The sequence below is a fragment of the Durio zibethinus genome, chromosome 28 (genome assembly GCF_047325235.1).
Source record: "Durio zibethinus cultivar Kanyao isolate XHJ-2024 chromosome 28, ASM4732523v1, whole genome shotgun sequence".
Taxonomy (NCBI): Eukaryota; Viridiplantae; Streptophyta; class Magnoliopsida; order Malvales; family Malvaceae; genus Durio; species Durio zibethinus.
This window is the reverse complement of record NC_143189.1, coordinates 2,316,946-2,331,294: the sequence shown is the minus strand read 5'-3', so window position 1 is coordinate 2,331,294 and position 14,349 is coordinate 2,316,946. Positions and strand designations below refer to the sequence as shown.

The window sequence follows — 14,349 nt, the reverse complement described above, 5'->3', positions numbered from 1 at the left end:
AATTAAAGAATTGATAGGATTTTTTTTTTTTTACATTTTATCCTCAATTAGCAGTTAGCAGAAGCCATCTTGAGAGAGATTAAAAGAAAGTGCAATGGGTCAAAAGATTCTCAAATGAGCATGGAATTGGGTCTACGTAGTTGTTGTTAGGCTACTGAGTTTTGTGCTTTCAAGCGACACTCAAAGCTCAATGATTGCTCCATGTCAAGAAAAAACAATTTCCAGTCACCTAGTATGAAAATTAGATTGTTTTTGCAAGCTTGTTTTTTAAATAACTTCACTATTCAAGTTTCCTCCACAGATTTTTTTTTCTTAGATTACTACTCTTGTGGATTGTTACAAGTCATTACTTCCCTAACTTGGAAACTAAAGTATTTTAGATATTTCCTGAATAATGTCTAATCGGTAGCTATCTTTGATTGATTTGCTATATTTATGGTCCCATCCCATTTAATTTCAATTAAATTACAAAGATAAGGCTTTGAAATTTTCACATGCAAGATCTGGAACATCATCTTCCAATTAATACGACTTTGACTTCATGCTAGCTATGAAGCCAATGCAGGTAAGATAAGAAGCACAATAACTTTTGGGATATGGGTTTAGCTTTAGTTCTGCTTTTAGCAGAGCACTACTCCAACATCTCACCCACGGCCATGGAATTATTGATGCTGCAGACAGTATTGCCAGCATGCGGCATAGAGTCGTTGGTTTATGTTATTGTAGATCCGACCCTGACAAATTTGACGAATCTATTCGGATAAATTATCCTTCACGAAGCACAAGAGAAGTTTTCACTCGCCTGCCTGAATATGAATAAGAATAATAATTTATATCCCCTTTTTCGATAGGCAAATAAAAATAGTTAAAAAACACCAAGTTTTGAATAAAATAATATTAAGTTTTCGTCTTGGATTTTTTTGCCAAAAAAAGGGGCAACTTTATAAACCTGTAGAAAGCTGATGAGTTCAAGTCTCAAACTTCGGCAAAATTTGCGTCAAGGCAAACTTTTTACATATGTCTGAACAAATATTGGTCAGGTAGTGGCTCCAACTCTCACAATTCTTAGACAATCCTGTTCAAGATCTAGTTACTCTCCTTACATCAAACTATGTTTGCGTCAGTAGCCTGAGTTTTAACTGCAAAAGTAGGAGAGGAGACAGTGGGTCAGAGAAATCTTGTAACAGGAAACCTTTGTTTTAGGCTGGGGCAACAGTAATGGCTCAGAATAAAACCATGATTGGAATCCCGCCATGCCAAAGCAGCCCATATTTTCTCTTGGGCTAAGAATTTTTGGCAACAACCTTTTTCCGCTACAAACCCGACCCCATGCCACTAGGCCCATGTATAAACAAAACCAGACCAGTTAGGTCAGTTAATTACTACCATGTCTTTCTCATCAGGTTTTCAGATTCTGTATTCACGTTCATCGAAAATCTATCAAATACAACTAATAAAATAGCTATTAAATAATTAACCTTATAGTATAAGAATTTGTCAACCATTTTTATAGTACATCTGGTTCATTTTTTCTCTCGTCAGCCACACATTGAAGTTAGCCAATTAGGGAGCTTGAATAACTACTATGTTGGTTTAACGTTCCAGTTACAGGCATTGGCAGTTGCAGGAACAGCTAGGTTTTATCCGATAATAAACAAACAAACCCCAAAAAAGAATACCAACAAAACCAACAGAAAAAGAAGGAGCAAGAAACGGGCAGCCTAAAAAATATCAGCTTAAATCACAAAATTATAAACCACTAATCCTGTCCTCTAAATGCCCCCGTCTTGCCCTTTTTTTATGCCAAAGAAGCTCACAACCATCCCGCAATTGTTCTATATCTTTCTCTTCCCCTCCTTTATCAGGAAGGGTAGAGCTTAGGCATTACAAAGCCTCTCTCTCTGTTACAACTTTTCTTTCACTTCAGAAAGTTAGCATTTTTTTTCCTTTTAACGTTCCCAAAATGGGTTGCAAGTTCTGGCAGATGTTCCTTCTCTTGGCCTTGGCAATGGTGGCAGAGTCCACCGTATTTGACGAGGCCAGCTGGGATCTCGACCATTTTGGCAACGATGACATAAATTCATGCATTGGCGGACACTGTAACGTTGAAGATGGAACCGAGACATTGATGGATTCCGAGATAACTCGTCGCCAACTTGCTCAGGGGAAAAGATACATTAGCTATGGAGCCCTTAAGGCCAACTCAATCCCATGCAACCGTCGTGGACAATCCTACTACAACTGTCAAAGCAGGAGAAAAGCTAACCCTTACAATCGTGGTTGCAGCGTCATCACGCATTGCTATAGGTTCACCAGTTGAAGAGAAAGTTTAACCAAGAGAGAGAATCAAACCCAACAAAAGAAAAAACGTTGCTGTGTTTCAAACCTTAATATATATTGAGCATCTTGAGTCATCGAGTTTGCAATATTTCCTCCTCTAAATCTCCTCCCTCTTCTTCTTAATTCTTTTCTTGTTTCAAACAAACAAAAAAGAAAAACTATCATTTGTATTTTGGCTTTGTTTTTTGTCACAAATATATGTTTTATATGTGTTAAAAGGGTGGTGCAAAAGAGGATCTAGTTGTTCTTGCTCTTGTAATTTTGCACTTCTCTTATCACTTTTAATATGTATTTTATGGAGGAAATAAAAAAGAAAGGCTAGAATATTGTATTATTATTAATATAATGAGACTGAGTTTGGTAGGTTTTTCTCGTTGCATGTCAATTGCTTATTGTTTGTTAAAACTATCCTGATTTTAAAAGGTAGTGTCTTCTGTTTCTGAAACAATTTGCCTTTTTTTTTCTTATAAAAATTTTCTCTTTTACTTTACTCTTCTTATTCTTACTAAAATAAAAGTAAAATCTTAGTACGAAATATATACAGAAAAGAAAACAAACACAAGAACAGCAGATCATATACGTCGGAAACACACGAGGCAGTGACCAGTCCTCGAATTTCGGTTCAACTTTGCGGCCAAACAAATCATCCAAACAAAATACAGACGTAAAAAATCTGAGGTGATGAAGGGTTTGGACTTTGATTAGTAATTCAGATTGTCTCAATCCCAATTGCCAAACAAACTTCTCAATCAAATTATGCTTTTTTGGTTTGATCCCATTACACTCACTTCTGTCCTTTTGTACACAATCCTTCTTTCTTGATGGAAAATCGAAAATATCCTTTCAAAGTTTTGATATTTGTGATGTTAAAGTTTTGTTAATTAGCCTGGTCTGTTTGTCAATTTCTTGACGTGTTAAATTAGAAATGGCAAAAATTGGATTGGTTTAATTCGAGTAATTTTGAGTTCGAACCATTTCGAATTCGATATGATTTTGGGCTTAAATTAATTGATTTAAATTTGAGCTAATCAAATATCTAAAATATATCCAAATCGGAAATCTATTTTAATAAAATTTTAATAGTTGGTTATAAGAAATTTTTTATAATCTTTGATTTTTTATGGATTTAATAATTTTAAATACGACACGATGATATGACACGAAAATAATATAATAAAAAGTTTGAAAATAATATAATTTAATATTTTAGTAAAAATCATAAATATATTTAATAAAATTAAAATATATATTTTATATTTTTTTATTAATATGAAATGTGACACATAATTTTCGAGTAAAATATGATATAAATATACAAATTATTAATCTTTTAAACGATATAAATATATGAATTATCAGATCTAATTTTTTTATTTTACCTATGATTTTGAAGTTTAAAATGAAATATACCATCATCTCATTAATGCTTAAAATAGCAAGTTCTAATAGTTGAAATATTAGAAGCAAAGGAAAGCTCAAGGAAATGACAAATTGGTCCAAAACTTCAATTACACACAATAGCATAAATATTAATTATATCCAAAAGGATTGAATCAAATTTATGATAAGACGGATTAACTGATAATTGGGGGAAAAATAGGGTTCACCCTTTTGATAATGAAGGGAGAAGAAGAGGACTTGAGCTGTTAATTTGGTAATGGGTCTCATGGCAGTGCACATGGAAGTTTCAAATTGCCAATAAATGACCCACCAAACGCAGGCCTGCATACTCTACAAAACCAATACGTTTACACAAACAAACAAAGGAAGACAAAACAAAACAAAGGAGGGGACCGCAGATCATGTTTTCTGGCTTTCCCAAATTGATCACAGCTTTCTTTTTTTTTTTCCTTTCTTGCCTTTGATGAGTTAGGACCGTTTACAATAATTTTGATATACGAAACGTAAGCTTAATTGTACATCAGTTAGAGAATTGAATATTTAAATTTAAAAAAAATTAAAATATTTAAAAATAAATTACGAAAGATATAAATATAAATAATAAAAAAATAATATAATGATTAAGTAATTAGATAAAAAATGATTATTAATAAAAACAAATTATGTAAAAAAATTTAAATTACAATTTAATTTAATTCTGTTATTTGATTTTTCATGTCGACTCCTGAGATATAAAACTTTATTGTTGCTGTTCTGTTTCTTGCCTATCATCATCACGAGTCCCGCTTCCCGTCCCACCTGCACTTTCTTATGTCTCCATTCACTACAGTTTGGTCTCTTTTGAGTCAAAAAGTAGGGACCTAAAACAATGTTTCAAGACTTTAAGTGCAAGATTCAAAGAAAGCAAAACTACCTTTGCATGGTTGCTTTTACAACAATTCAAAGTTTTCTTGTATATATTAAAGAGTACCCTCTTACTCAGGCAACTAAAAAAATGGGTCATTGGCTCATTGCTTTCTCTTTCCTTCCACCCCTTCTTATCCAGGTGGGTCCCTGAATTCACTGTCCTAATAAAATACCCTTTGTGTGGCTGAAATGGTACCAAATTTGTCGTCAAGCCCACTAGATTTATAACTTTTTCTTTTTGAATATAGACCCCACCACCCACAGATATCAACAGACAACTCTAATGACCAAAAATCATAGGTAACTTTTAAAACTTTCAGGGTTGAAAGTTGCATCAGATGGCAAGATTGAATGGGACCCATTTCACATCCAATGGTGACAATTTTTCCCATAATGACCCATCATGGTGAAGTACCCACAAGGTCAAGAACTCCAGATACTAGACTAGAAATTGTTGCAGAGAGCTTAGACCACAGTTTGAGGAAGTTGAAAATAATATATATATATATATATATACAGAAATGCCAGCCTCCCTTGGGCATCTTTTTTTCTCTCACGAAGGAAAAACAAAAACAAAAGTCAAGATAGATTCCTTGCCCATTTATCTACTCTTTCTTTGACAGCTAACCTCAAAGGTGCTTTTGCCATTTTTTGACACAAACAAAACTTTTCGAATTTCTTTCTCTCTCTCTCTCTCTTATAATTGCATCTCTGTTCATCTGCAGTTATAATGTTCGTTAATGTCTAAAAGCTATGGAACTTATTTGGATTCAAGTCTCCCACTCAGACTCACTTATCTTTTGCATTGAGTGATAGATAAAGGTTTACCAGAGGGAGTAAAAATCTAAAAATCACTGATTCTCCCATTCAATCCAATTCACAGCTGATATATATTAACTACTGTAATTGAACTCCTAGTATGGCCAAGCTAAAGTTAATTATTTTATGTTCTTATTTTTCTTAACTCAAATTTCGTAGCAACCAAACATAACAATGAAAAAAATCAAGTCAAACAAGCATAAACTTTTACAATTGAAGCAAAGATTTTTCTCATCATTCCTCTTCAAGTATCCAACATTACAAAGCTTGTCTCGTTATGCCACTTCCTTTCCCACTCCCCATCTTCAGTGCCCCAACACTATATAAAAATCTTACAACAACATCAAAAGAAGGGGAAAAAAAAGGAAACTAAAATGAGTTTTTTATTTCAAGAAGTAGAAGAACCTGAAACTCTAGGTGAAGTAACTGGAAAAAGTGGGAGAAGCCTAGGCTCCGAATCTCGTGGTGTAGATGCCGGTGATGGATGCAAATAAAAACCCTTCTCTTTAATTGCCTTCTCTTCAGCTTCCTTGTCTAGTTTCGCATTATTATTAAAGCAATTCGTGTAATTTCCAGGTACGGATCGGTCAAATGGGTCGGGTATCAAGGGAGTAACGGGGCTAAGAGCCAAAGAAGGGAAATCAAGAATGCTAGGGGAGAGTATTTCGGGTTTTCTGGGCGAAAACCCGGAACTGTTGGTGTTAAAAACCTGGTTCAAAGGGTTGATCTTGAGGTTCTTGAGAGAGCTCCTTCGCTCGTAAAGTCTAAACCCAGAATTTTGCTTGTTTTTTGGGATGGATTTGATTGGAGGGATGTGGGTCTTCGGATTCGGTTCGGATTGAGGAGACGTATATGGTTTGGTGGAAGAAGCAAGCTTGGCGGTCTCGGAGGATCCTGTGAGCATCTGGACGACTTGCTTGAAAGAAGAAGTGTCGGCTTGGACGAAAGTTGTAGGGTAAGGGTTAGCAGACTCGGATCTGGTGATGGGCTGTTGAGGCGGCGGAGTTGGCGGCGATGCGTTAGAATTGTTGCTGCTGCTTGTGCTGCTGGTGCTGCTGTTGGGACTGTGGCTTTTGGGAGAAGAAAGGAAATTCTGGTTCAGGCTTGGCCTTGGAGAGGCTTCCATTTACAATTTTTTTTTTATTTTTTTGATATTTTGATGAGGCTTTGATCCTTCGCAGGAAGGAAAGGAGTCAAAGAAAAAAGGAAATGGAGAAGGAAAGAGGGGAGAAATTGAGGAGATTAGATATCATGTGAAGAAGGAGAGAGTTTTTGGTACTTCAGTTTCGGCTTGGTAAGACATGTTGTGGTGGGGACTTTGGGATCTTTTTAGTTGTGTCTAAATCCCATTCCCTCATTTATGGCTGTGGTAAACACGCGCTTCTTCATTAAATCTTGAAATATTAACCAAGATCCTCATATGATCAGAAAATATTGATGAACATATGATCTACCTTAAATATGGACAATAATATTTCACTTTTTATAAATAAATATGAATTTAATTGAATTATTTACATTGAAAGGAATATTTATACTATTCTAAACATCAAATAAATTTATTCATAAGCTTGATATTTTATTGATGAATGTCTTGAGACATTTGTTATTATGTTCACTAATTTAATAAAGATTTTATCATTAAATGTGCATGATCTAATCAAAATTTGATTTATCACTTAAATTTCTCTTGAGTAATATCCAATAATAAATCCAAAAAAATAATTATTACTTATGTTTGGACGTTCCAAAGTTAAGCTAAATGTATTACAATATCAAGTAAAATCCCTAATTAATTAAAATTTTAACCAATAATAATGGATTTGTTCAATTGAAATTAGCTTTTGTTTTATCAAAATTTATTGGTTGAACTGAAACACACGCGATAAAATCGAGAGTGGGGAAAGAATATTGAGGAAGTCCAAGTGGTAAGATGCGATTGGTCATGTGTGGAATTTCAGACAAAATGGGTGGGACCAGAAAAGACGGAAAATCGTCAATAAAAGTTTGAGTATTAGGGAATTGACCTGCACGACCCTTAAGTATGATTACGGGAAGATCGTATCATATCATATCAAAGAATCACCACTGAGGCTGGCTGTCATTTAATTTAGTATTTATTTTTTATTATTGCCATGCAATAGTACTATATTTATTTATTTATTTATTTATTAAAGGTATTTTTACAATAATTGAATTTTCAATCAATAATGTTATAACCTTCAATCTATGATTTGATTTGATATAGCATTATCTAAAATGTAATAAAAATCATTAATTTCAAATGGTGTATATATATATATATATATATATATTTTTTTTTTTAAGTGAGAGAGAGTCTTGTGACAAGGAGAAAGAGGTGAGGTTGGGTTCGAAGCTTAGTCTTATACTTTTTTAAAGCTTGCTTGACCTAATTCAAGCAGCTGAAGATAACGGTGAAATACTTTAATTCATTTGTAAAAGGAGTTTGAGAATGAAAACAAAAAGTTTTTTATAGTATTTTGGTGTTTGTTTTAAGTAGTTTATTTACATGGAAGGTAGGGGAGAATGGAGATATTTATCCTTAATTGCTTCTTTTGGATCACCAAGCTTGGATTTAAACAATGCTCAGAATTTGTATATTTATATTATATTTTATATAAAATTTATCTTATTTTTTTAATATAATTTTTAAATCATGTTATTACTTATGTTTTAAATGAAATTTTTTTTTGCAAAATTTCAATCATTAACAAAAGCGAATTAGAAAAGGAAAATGGGTTTCTCTCAAATTCTTTTTTTTTTCTTCAACCAATTGCAACTGCATTGTTATTGATCATACAAAAAAACAAAGAGAAAACCACAAAAGATTAAAAGGGTGAAAACTGGAAAAAAAAAAAAAAAGGCTTCCACCAATTCATGGAGATGGAGAGTATATATATATGCACACACACCCAAAGATGATCCCACAAAGTTCGACTCGTTGATGCCCACATTGAAGTTGATACTTATTGCCAGTATCCTAAGCTGCACTGAAAATTTAAAAATATTAAAAAAAAAAGGTGAAAATGAGAGATGAAAGTAAGCAAGTGCTGTAAAAAGAAGCAGGCCGAGAAGGAAAGGGACCACATTCAGCCACTTCCATTCCCACATTGGGGAGAGGAGAGGAGAAAAAAAAATATTTTTTTCTGGAGCTTTTAAGCTGCTCCTTTCATGGAAGAGACACCATTTATGAGATTGGAAAATGGAAGATGTAAACAACTTGGCACGTTTATAAAAATTGCAATCTTGATGCATTTGACGTAAGGACACCCCTTCTCCTATCACTAGACATTTGAAATTGTTATTGATTATTACAATTACGAATTATTAACAGATCGCGTTATTGTTTACCTTTCACTTACTTTAATTTAGTTGGAGATATATTAAATAAAAGGCTGCTAAATGAGTTTTACTGTTTTAAGCATGAAAATAATTTTCTCAATGAGTTTTAGAGTGAATCAGGATCACTATAAAACATGGATTTTTAAGATGGGTTGCGCAGGTACAGAGGAAAACTACCAAAGATGGAGGTTGGTTTGACGACATAAAATTGGGTTTTGAGGGCTTGGTGTGCTGACCCATTTCATTTTAAATAATAGCGACTTTGATTTTTTCACTTCCGTTTTGGTATTTGATTTAGATTTTTTTCAACTTTGGCAAAGGTGACATAGAACCACCACCTTCCATCCAGCTGATATTTAAACATACTTTTCATAAATATATGGTTTCCTTATCCAATTTAGTATATAAAAAAAGTCCAAACATTGAGATCGCTGCACGTATTCTTCAATTGTTTTCAATAGGCCCAAAAATGGGAAAGCAAAGGCGTAGACAAGCAAATTTATAGGTCAATCCAGGCCTAATAACCATACTGATGGAGCTGGAAAATAAAGAAGGCCCAACTATCCCTGATTCTTGACAGGTTTCTTCCAACCACCGATTATGTTTGGAAAATGATAGGATGAAAACGTTGTTTTTGCATATGGTGTAACTAGATGCTGTATGCTCCGGTGGCATGATTAATTTGACTGATGACATTGATGGTCCAAATTAATCCAAACTGGCCCCTCTTGATTTCAAATATGAATATGACATGACAGGAAGCAACACCCAAGTAGCAAATGATGCTACAAAAAATGGAAACTGAAAGGAGAATTTGGTACAAAATTAATGAGGTCCATGGCATGGGTTTGTCTACTGAATTTGACTTGAAGTCAAGTAAAACTATAGAAGGCTTGCTGATGCTGATCAGCACTTGAGTTCAAGTTGAGTTTAATGGGCTTTTCTGAACCTAATTTTGCCAGTGAATCTGACACTTGGTTGCTGTCCCATTACTCCCCCTAAAAACATAATTCAGCCTTTTTCACATGGATTCAATGATCTGCAATCTTCATTCATCAATCAAGGGTGTTAAAGGGGTCACATGGATTTGAATCTGTATTAGCATAGTTCCTAAGAATAGCAACATATGCAATCAAGTTGTGCAATTTCATACTATATGACATCACCATGACTTTCAAGCAAATAAAAGTTCCCTTTAGTTTTCTGTAAATAGAAGTTTAACCAGTTCCCCCTCCTTCCCCCCGAAACAGTGACAAATTGGAGCAGGAGCTTTTGCTGCTGGCCTCGATAGAACCGGGATTGAATCCTAGGTTTCCCACGAACATCCAGGCACCAATGCCATTAGCTGAATCTTAGGTTCCTCACGATCCTTTCTAAGATGCTATTGAGATCCTGTCTAAAATCTTCCAAACCGAGTTGCCTTTCATCAGTAAAAAAAATGAAAAAGGAGAGTTTCTTCTAAATTCATACGACGCTGATACGATGTTGCTGTAATTTTCACTTCGCGTAATAGAAAGCAACAACATGGGGAAACTTTTAATAATATTTCTTGTCAAGCGGGAGTACAATTGGACTCTCAGATGACAGCTAAGATTTGCAATCAATTTGAATTGGCCGAAAGAAGATCAAAGGAATAACAAAGGGCCACCTCTCATTATGTGTACGAGTATTTTCATACTTTTCAAGAAAAAAGAAGATTATAATTTATATCCTTTAAAAAGTTGTCTGCCACGAGGAAGACCGCATACACTCCTCCCCATGATCAGTACCCATAGTTTTCTTTGTCCTGGTTTTCTCCTCGGGACATCAAGAAAAAGTTTGAATAATTGTTAGATGTAAAAATGAGTAGCAGACGTTAAAAGGCAATTGGTTTGATTATTCTTCACTAATCTATTACCATATATATATTGTCACCCAAAGCAACACACTGAACAAAATGCCATTACAACAAGCTAGGGAACTTTCAAATAGTGGTCACACATAAGATAACAACAATGGAAAAGAAGCAAACGAGTGAGAGCTCAACAGTGGGATTCTAGTAACATTTGGGTTCGAAAGCCAATGGCCCAACGGTGTAGAGAATAAATGGGAGCTTGTTTGCAATAAATGGCTTCTCTGGCCTCAATGTGGCGCCCTTCAATCCACCGTGGAGATTGGATGGCTTGCTGCAGGAAGCCAATGGTGATGATACCAGGGATACCGTGCATTTGTGGGCTCCAAAGCTGGTGACGGTCTTTGGTGCTTGCAGGAAGAAATAGCCGTTCTTGTCAGTTTTGGCTTGGACCACAAGCTTGTATTTGGTGTTCTTGCATGTTAGCTTTACAGTGGCACCTGCGAAAAAAATGACAAAGTGCTCAGTGATTCAGTATTTGAATATTGGTCCAATTTACCTGTTCAATGAGTAAAACATAGGGTGCCATAATAATGCATGCCAGTCATTGATGTTGCATACAACTGGAAGCACGAGCTCTGTTTGAAAAAAATGGAAAAGTTTGCTGCTTGAACCCATAAAACGCCAAGCTGTCGATGTCACTCATACTTGGGAGTTGTAACCAAGAGACAATCTTCTCTCTCTCTCTCTCACTCAAAATTCAAAAGGCATATATGTACATGCAAAAATAATTATATTTTATATATGTATGCATTTGGTTCCAACATTGTTTACATATATGCCACAAGAGATGTACATGCACGCGTAAATCAAAATGATTATACCATTAAAAAAAGAAAAAAAGACAATGGCTAATGATTCTCATTAATGGAAATAGATCAAAACCCTCAAGGTAACTATCAAACATTTCACTAAAAGTTCTTTGTTTAGTGAAACAAGATTAAGTGTAAACCAATTTGTTTTAGATGAAAAATTTTGCTTAGGTTATTTTTTTTTGCAGTCTCAAGTTAGGTTTGAACTGACCAAATATTGGTTTAGCTCCCAAGAGGGTGTCGACTCCGGCGTACTTGCATGACTTGCAGAAAACAACGCCCTGAACTGCAACAAAGCTCCTTGAAGGCTTTGGGTAACTTGGTGGCTTAGCCGGAGGATGCGATGGTGGGTAAGTTGGTGGGTGCACTGGTGGCTTAGCCGGGGGATGAGTTGGTGGCTTAGTTGGAGGATGAACTGGTGGCTTGGGTGGAGGGTGAACTGGAGGCTTGGGTGGTGGATGAACTGGTGCAAGAGTCGGGGCTTTATGTGGGGGGTAAACAGGTGGATGGGTTGGAGGTTTAGTGGGTGAGGGGGTGGGTGGATGATGGTGGGGGTGAGGGTGGTGGTGGTGATGGTGGCTTCTTGGTGGTTGACTAGTTGCCACTACAGGTGAAACTCCATGGTAATGAGGAGGCAAAGCCTCGGGCAAAATTTGAGCAGACACCATGAAACTGCTCACTAAGAGCAGTGAAAGCTGCAGGAGCCAACTAGCTTTAGCTGCTGTTGCAAACCCCATATTTTTTCTAAGCTATAGAGACAAGAAAAAGATGGTGAAGTTGGGTTGCTCAAAGGAGGGAATTTATGGGGGTTAACCCGTGATTGTCTGCGCTTTTTATTGATGCGCATTTTATTGATGAAAAACCTTGTTTTATAATGGGTTGGGCCGTGGGGTTTGGTCAAGTGGTGCACAACTTCTTCACATGCAGAGAGGGGTAGAGATTTGAACTTAAGAAATTGTACTAAAAAACCAATGGAATTTTGCCAAATGTAGGAGTTTCCAAGCACTTTTTTTAATTAGAAATTTATTCATTAATTAAACATGGAGTAGCTAAAATGATGAACTTTAGTCTTTGGTTTGGATTCCATGAAATGGGAAAAAGGTTTGAACATGGAAGGAAGAGAAAGTGAGGGTAAATGATAGGAATCCAAACATTGTAGGTTCCAAGGATTTTGATGATTTTAGCCTATCAACATCAAGAAACTCTTGTGAGGATAAAAATAGACGAGGAGATGCAAACAAAGCTTTGGCCCCATGCCTTCCCCAACGGCCTTTATTCCCCCAAATCAGCCAATATAAAAAACAGAAAAGCATCAACTTTTTTTCTTTTCCCTTTTATTTGTTTTTTAAATCTAGGATAGATAAGATCAAAATTAAATATCATACTCAATAATTTTAAAAAAATAATTATAAATTATATATTTGATATAATCTAAATAAAAATTTATTTATTAAATTCAAATAAAATATCATTTATATTGAAAAAAAAGGATCCTAGGAGTCAACCTTTTACAAGTTTTTTTCCTCTTTTGAGTCATGAGGTTGATTGCATTATCTCCTATCAAACTGCATTCTCCGTATAAAAATATTTGGCCCTACTAAACAAGAATCAAATCATGCTTAGGGTCGATAATTTAATCCATTATCAATGAGTGTTAATCTGACTCAATTTTATAGGATTGATTTTTTTTTTTCGAAATTTGAGTTTCGGATTGAGTCAGATTAAATAAGATTATGAAATAATCTGAATTAAATCGGGTTCAGATTTTAAGTAAACCCAACTTGATATTGTATAAAAAATTATTTTTTAATTAATTATTTAATTTTTTTATTTATATATATTTATATAATGATATTTTTTAATATTTATATTTAAAAATGATATTTATATTTTAAAAAATAATATTTTATTAATTTCGAATTGGATCGGATACGACTTATATAATATTGAGTCGATACCAAGTTCGGGTATAAAAAAAACAAAAAAAATTCGAGTAAAATCAAATTCAAATTTGATGACACATAAAATCGAATCAAATTTAAGATGAGCAAAACTCGCCCCGAATCCGATACCAACTCTAATCATGCCTCAATCTCACCTCTTCTCCCAATTTCCTACCGCTCAGTTAAAACATAAAATTAATTATTTTAAGTGTCTTATTTTTGGCAAACTTAACACTGCTTACAAGGTCTTTAAGACATTGAAGAATGAGGTTGATTGTATCAATGCTTGACTACGCAAAGACAATTGAGATATGTTATAATGCCAGAAAAATAGTAATTACCCAATTTTCAAATGAATTTAAAAAAAAAGGGTTTAGAGACAAAGCTTCTTTTATTATACCCTTTTACATGTAACTTTTTTTTTTACAAAAAAACTTTAATTTAAAGATAAAAAAATAATTACAAAAGTTAAAATTTAAATCATATATCTATTTGATGTTACTTCTTAATAAATAAGTTAAGGCTAAAATTTTATTTTTCATGTAATTTACCGAAAGATTAAGTGGATAAATAACATGTTGATTACTTCAATTGCAAAATGCACAAGTCATCTTATCATTTGAGTTATCTAAACTCGAAATTTGACCTCCAAGAGCCTATAAGTTAATTTTTTTAATGGACTCAAATTCTTGGATCAAACAATAATCAACTTGCCAATGGAGTGAAAGCAAGCTGGTTGTATTAGTTACAACTTACAGAAGGAACAATATAGTAGACACATATACTTGCTTGGAGAAATTGTATTTGCATGATACACTATAATTTTATGGGCCATCATCAAATTACAAATTATCAAATTATTGATTACATTAAA

At 34.3% G+C, this 14,349-nt stretch overlaps 1 protein-coding gene and 2 pseudogenes across 3 annotated transcripts; 1 reads left to right on the top strand and 2 right to left on the bottom strand.

Moving 5' to 3' along the window:
• The first annotated feature begins 1,801 nt into the window (after nt 1–1,801).
• Nucleotides 1,802–2,680, top strand: LOC111281287 (protein RALF-like 19 pseudogene; annotated as a pseudogene). Its single transcript, XR_016335083.1, has one exon. The product of XR_016335083.1 is annotated as a protein RALF-like 19 pseudogene (transcript).
• Nucleotides 2,681–5,679: 2,999 nt separating this feature from the next.
• On the bottom strand, nt 5,680–6,722 carry LOC111280461 (VQ motif-containing protein 4 pseudogene; annotated as a pseudogene). Its single transcript, XR_016334999.1, has one exon. The product of XR_016334999.1 is annotated as a VQ motif-containing protein 4 pseudogene (transcript).
• Nucleotides 6,723–10,684: 3,962 nt separating this feature from the next.
• On the bottom strand, nt 10,685–12,393 carry LOC111280460 (uncharacterized). The gene is made up of 2 exons (XM_022867881.2): nt 11,744–12,393; nt 10,685–11,160 (listed from the first exon to the last, which is right to left on the bottom strand). The coding sequence occupies exons 1-2, from the start codon at nt 12,267–12,269 to the stop codon at nt 10,865–10,867; spliced, it is 822 nt and encodes a 273-aa protein (XP_022723616.2). The 5' UTR covers nt 12,270–12,393; the 3' UTR covers nt 10,685–10,864.
• Nucleotides 12,394–14,349: the final 1,956 nt, after the last annotated feature.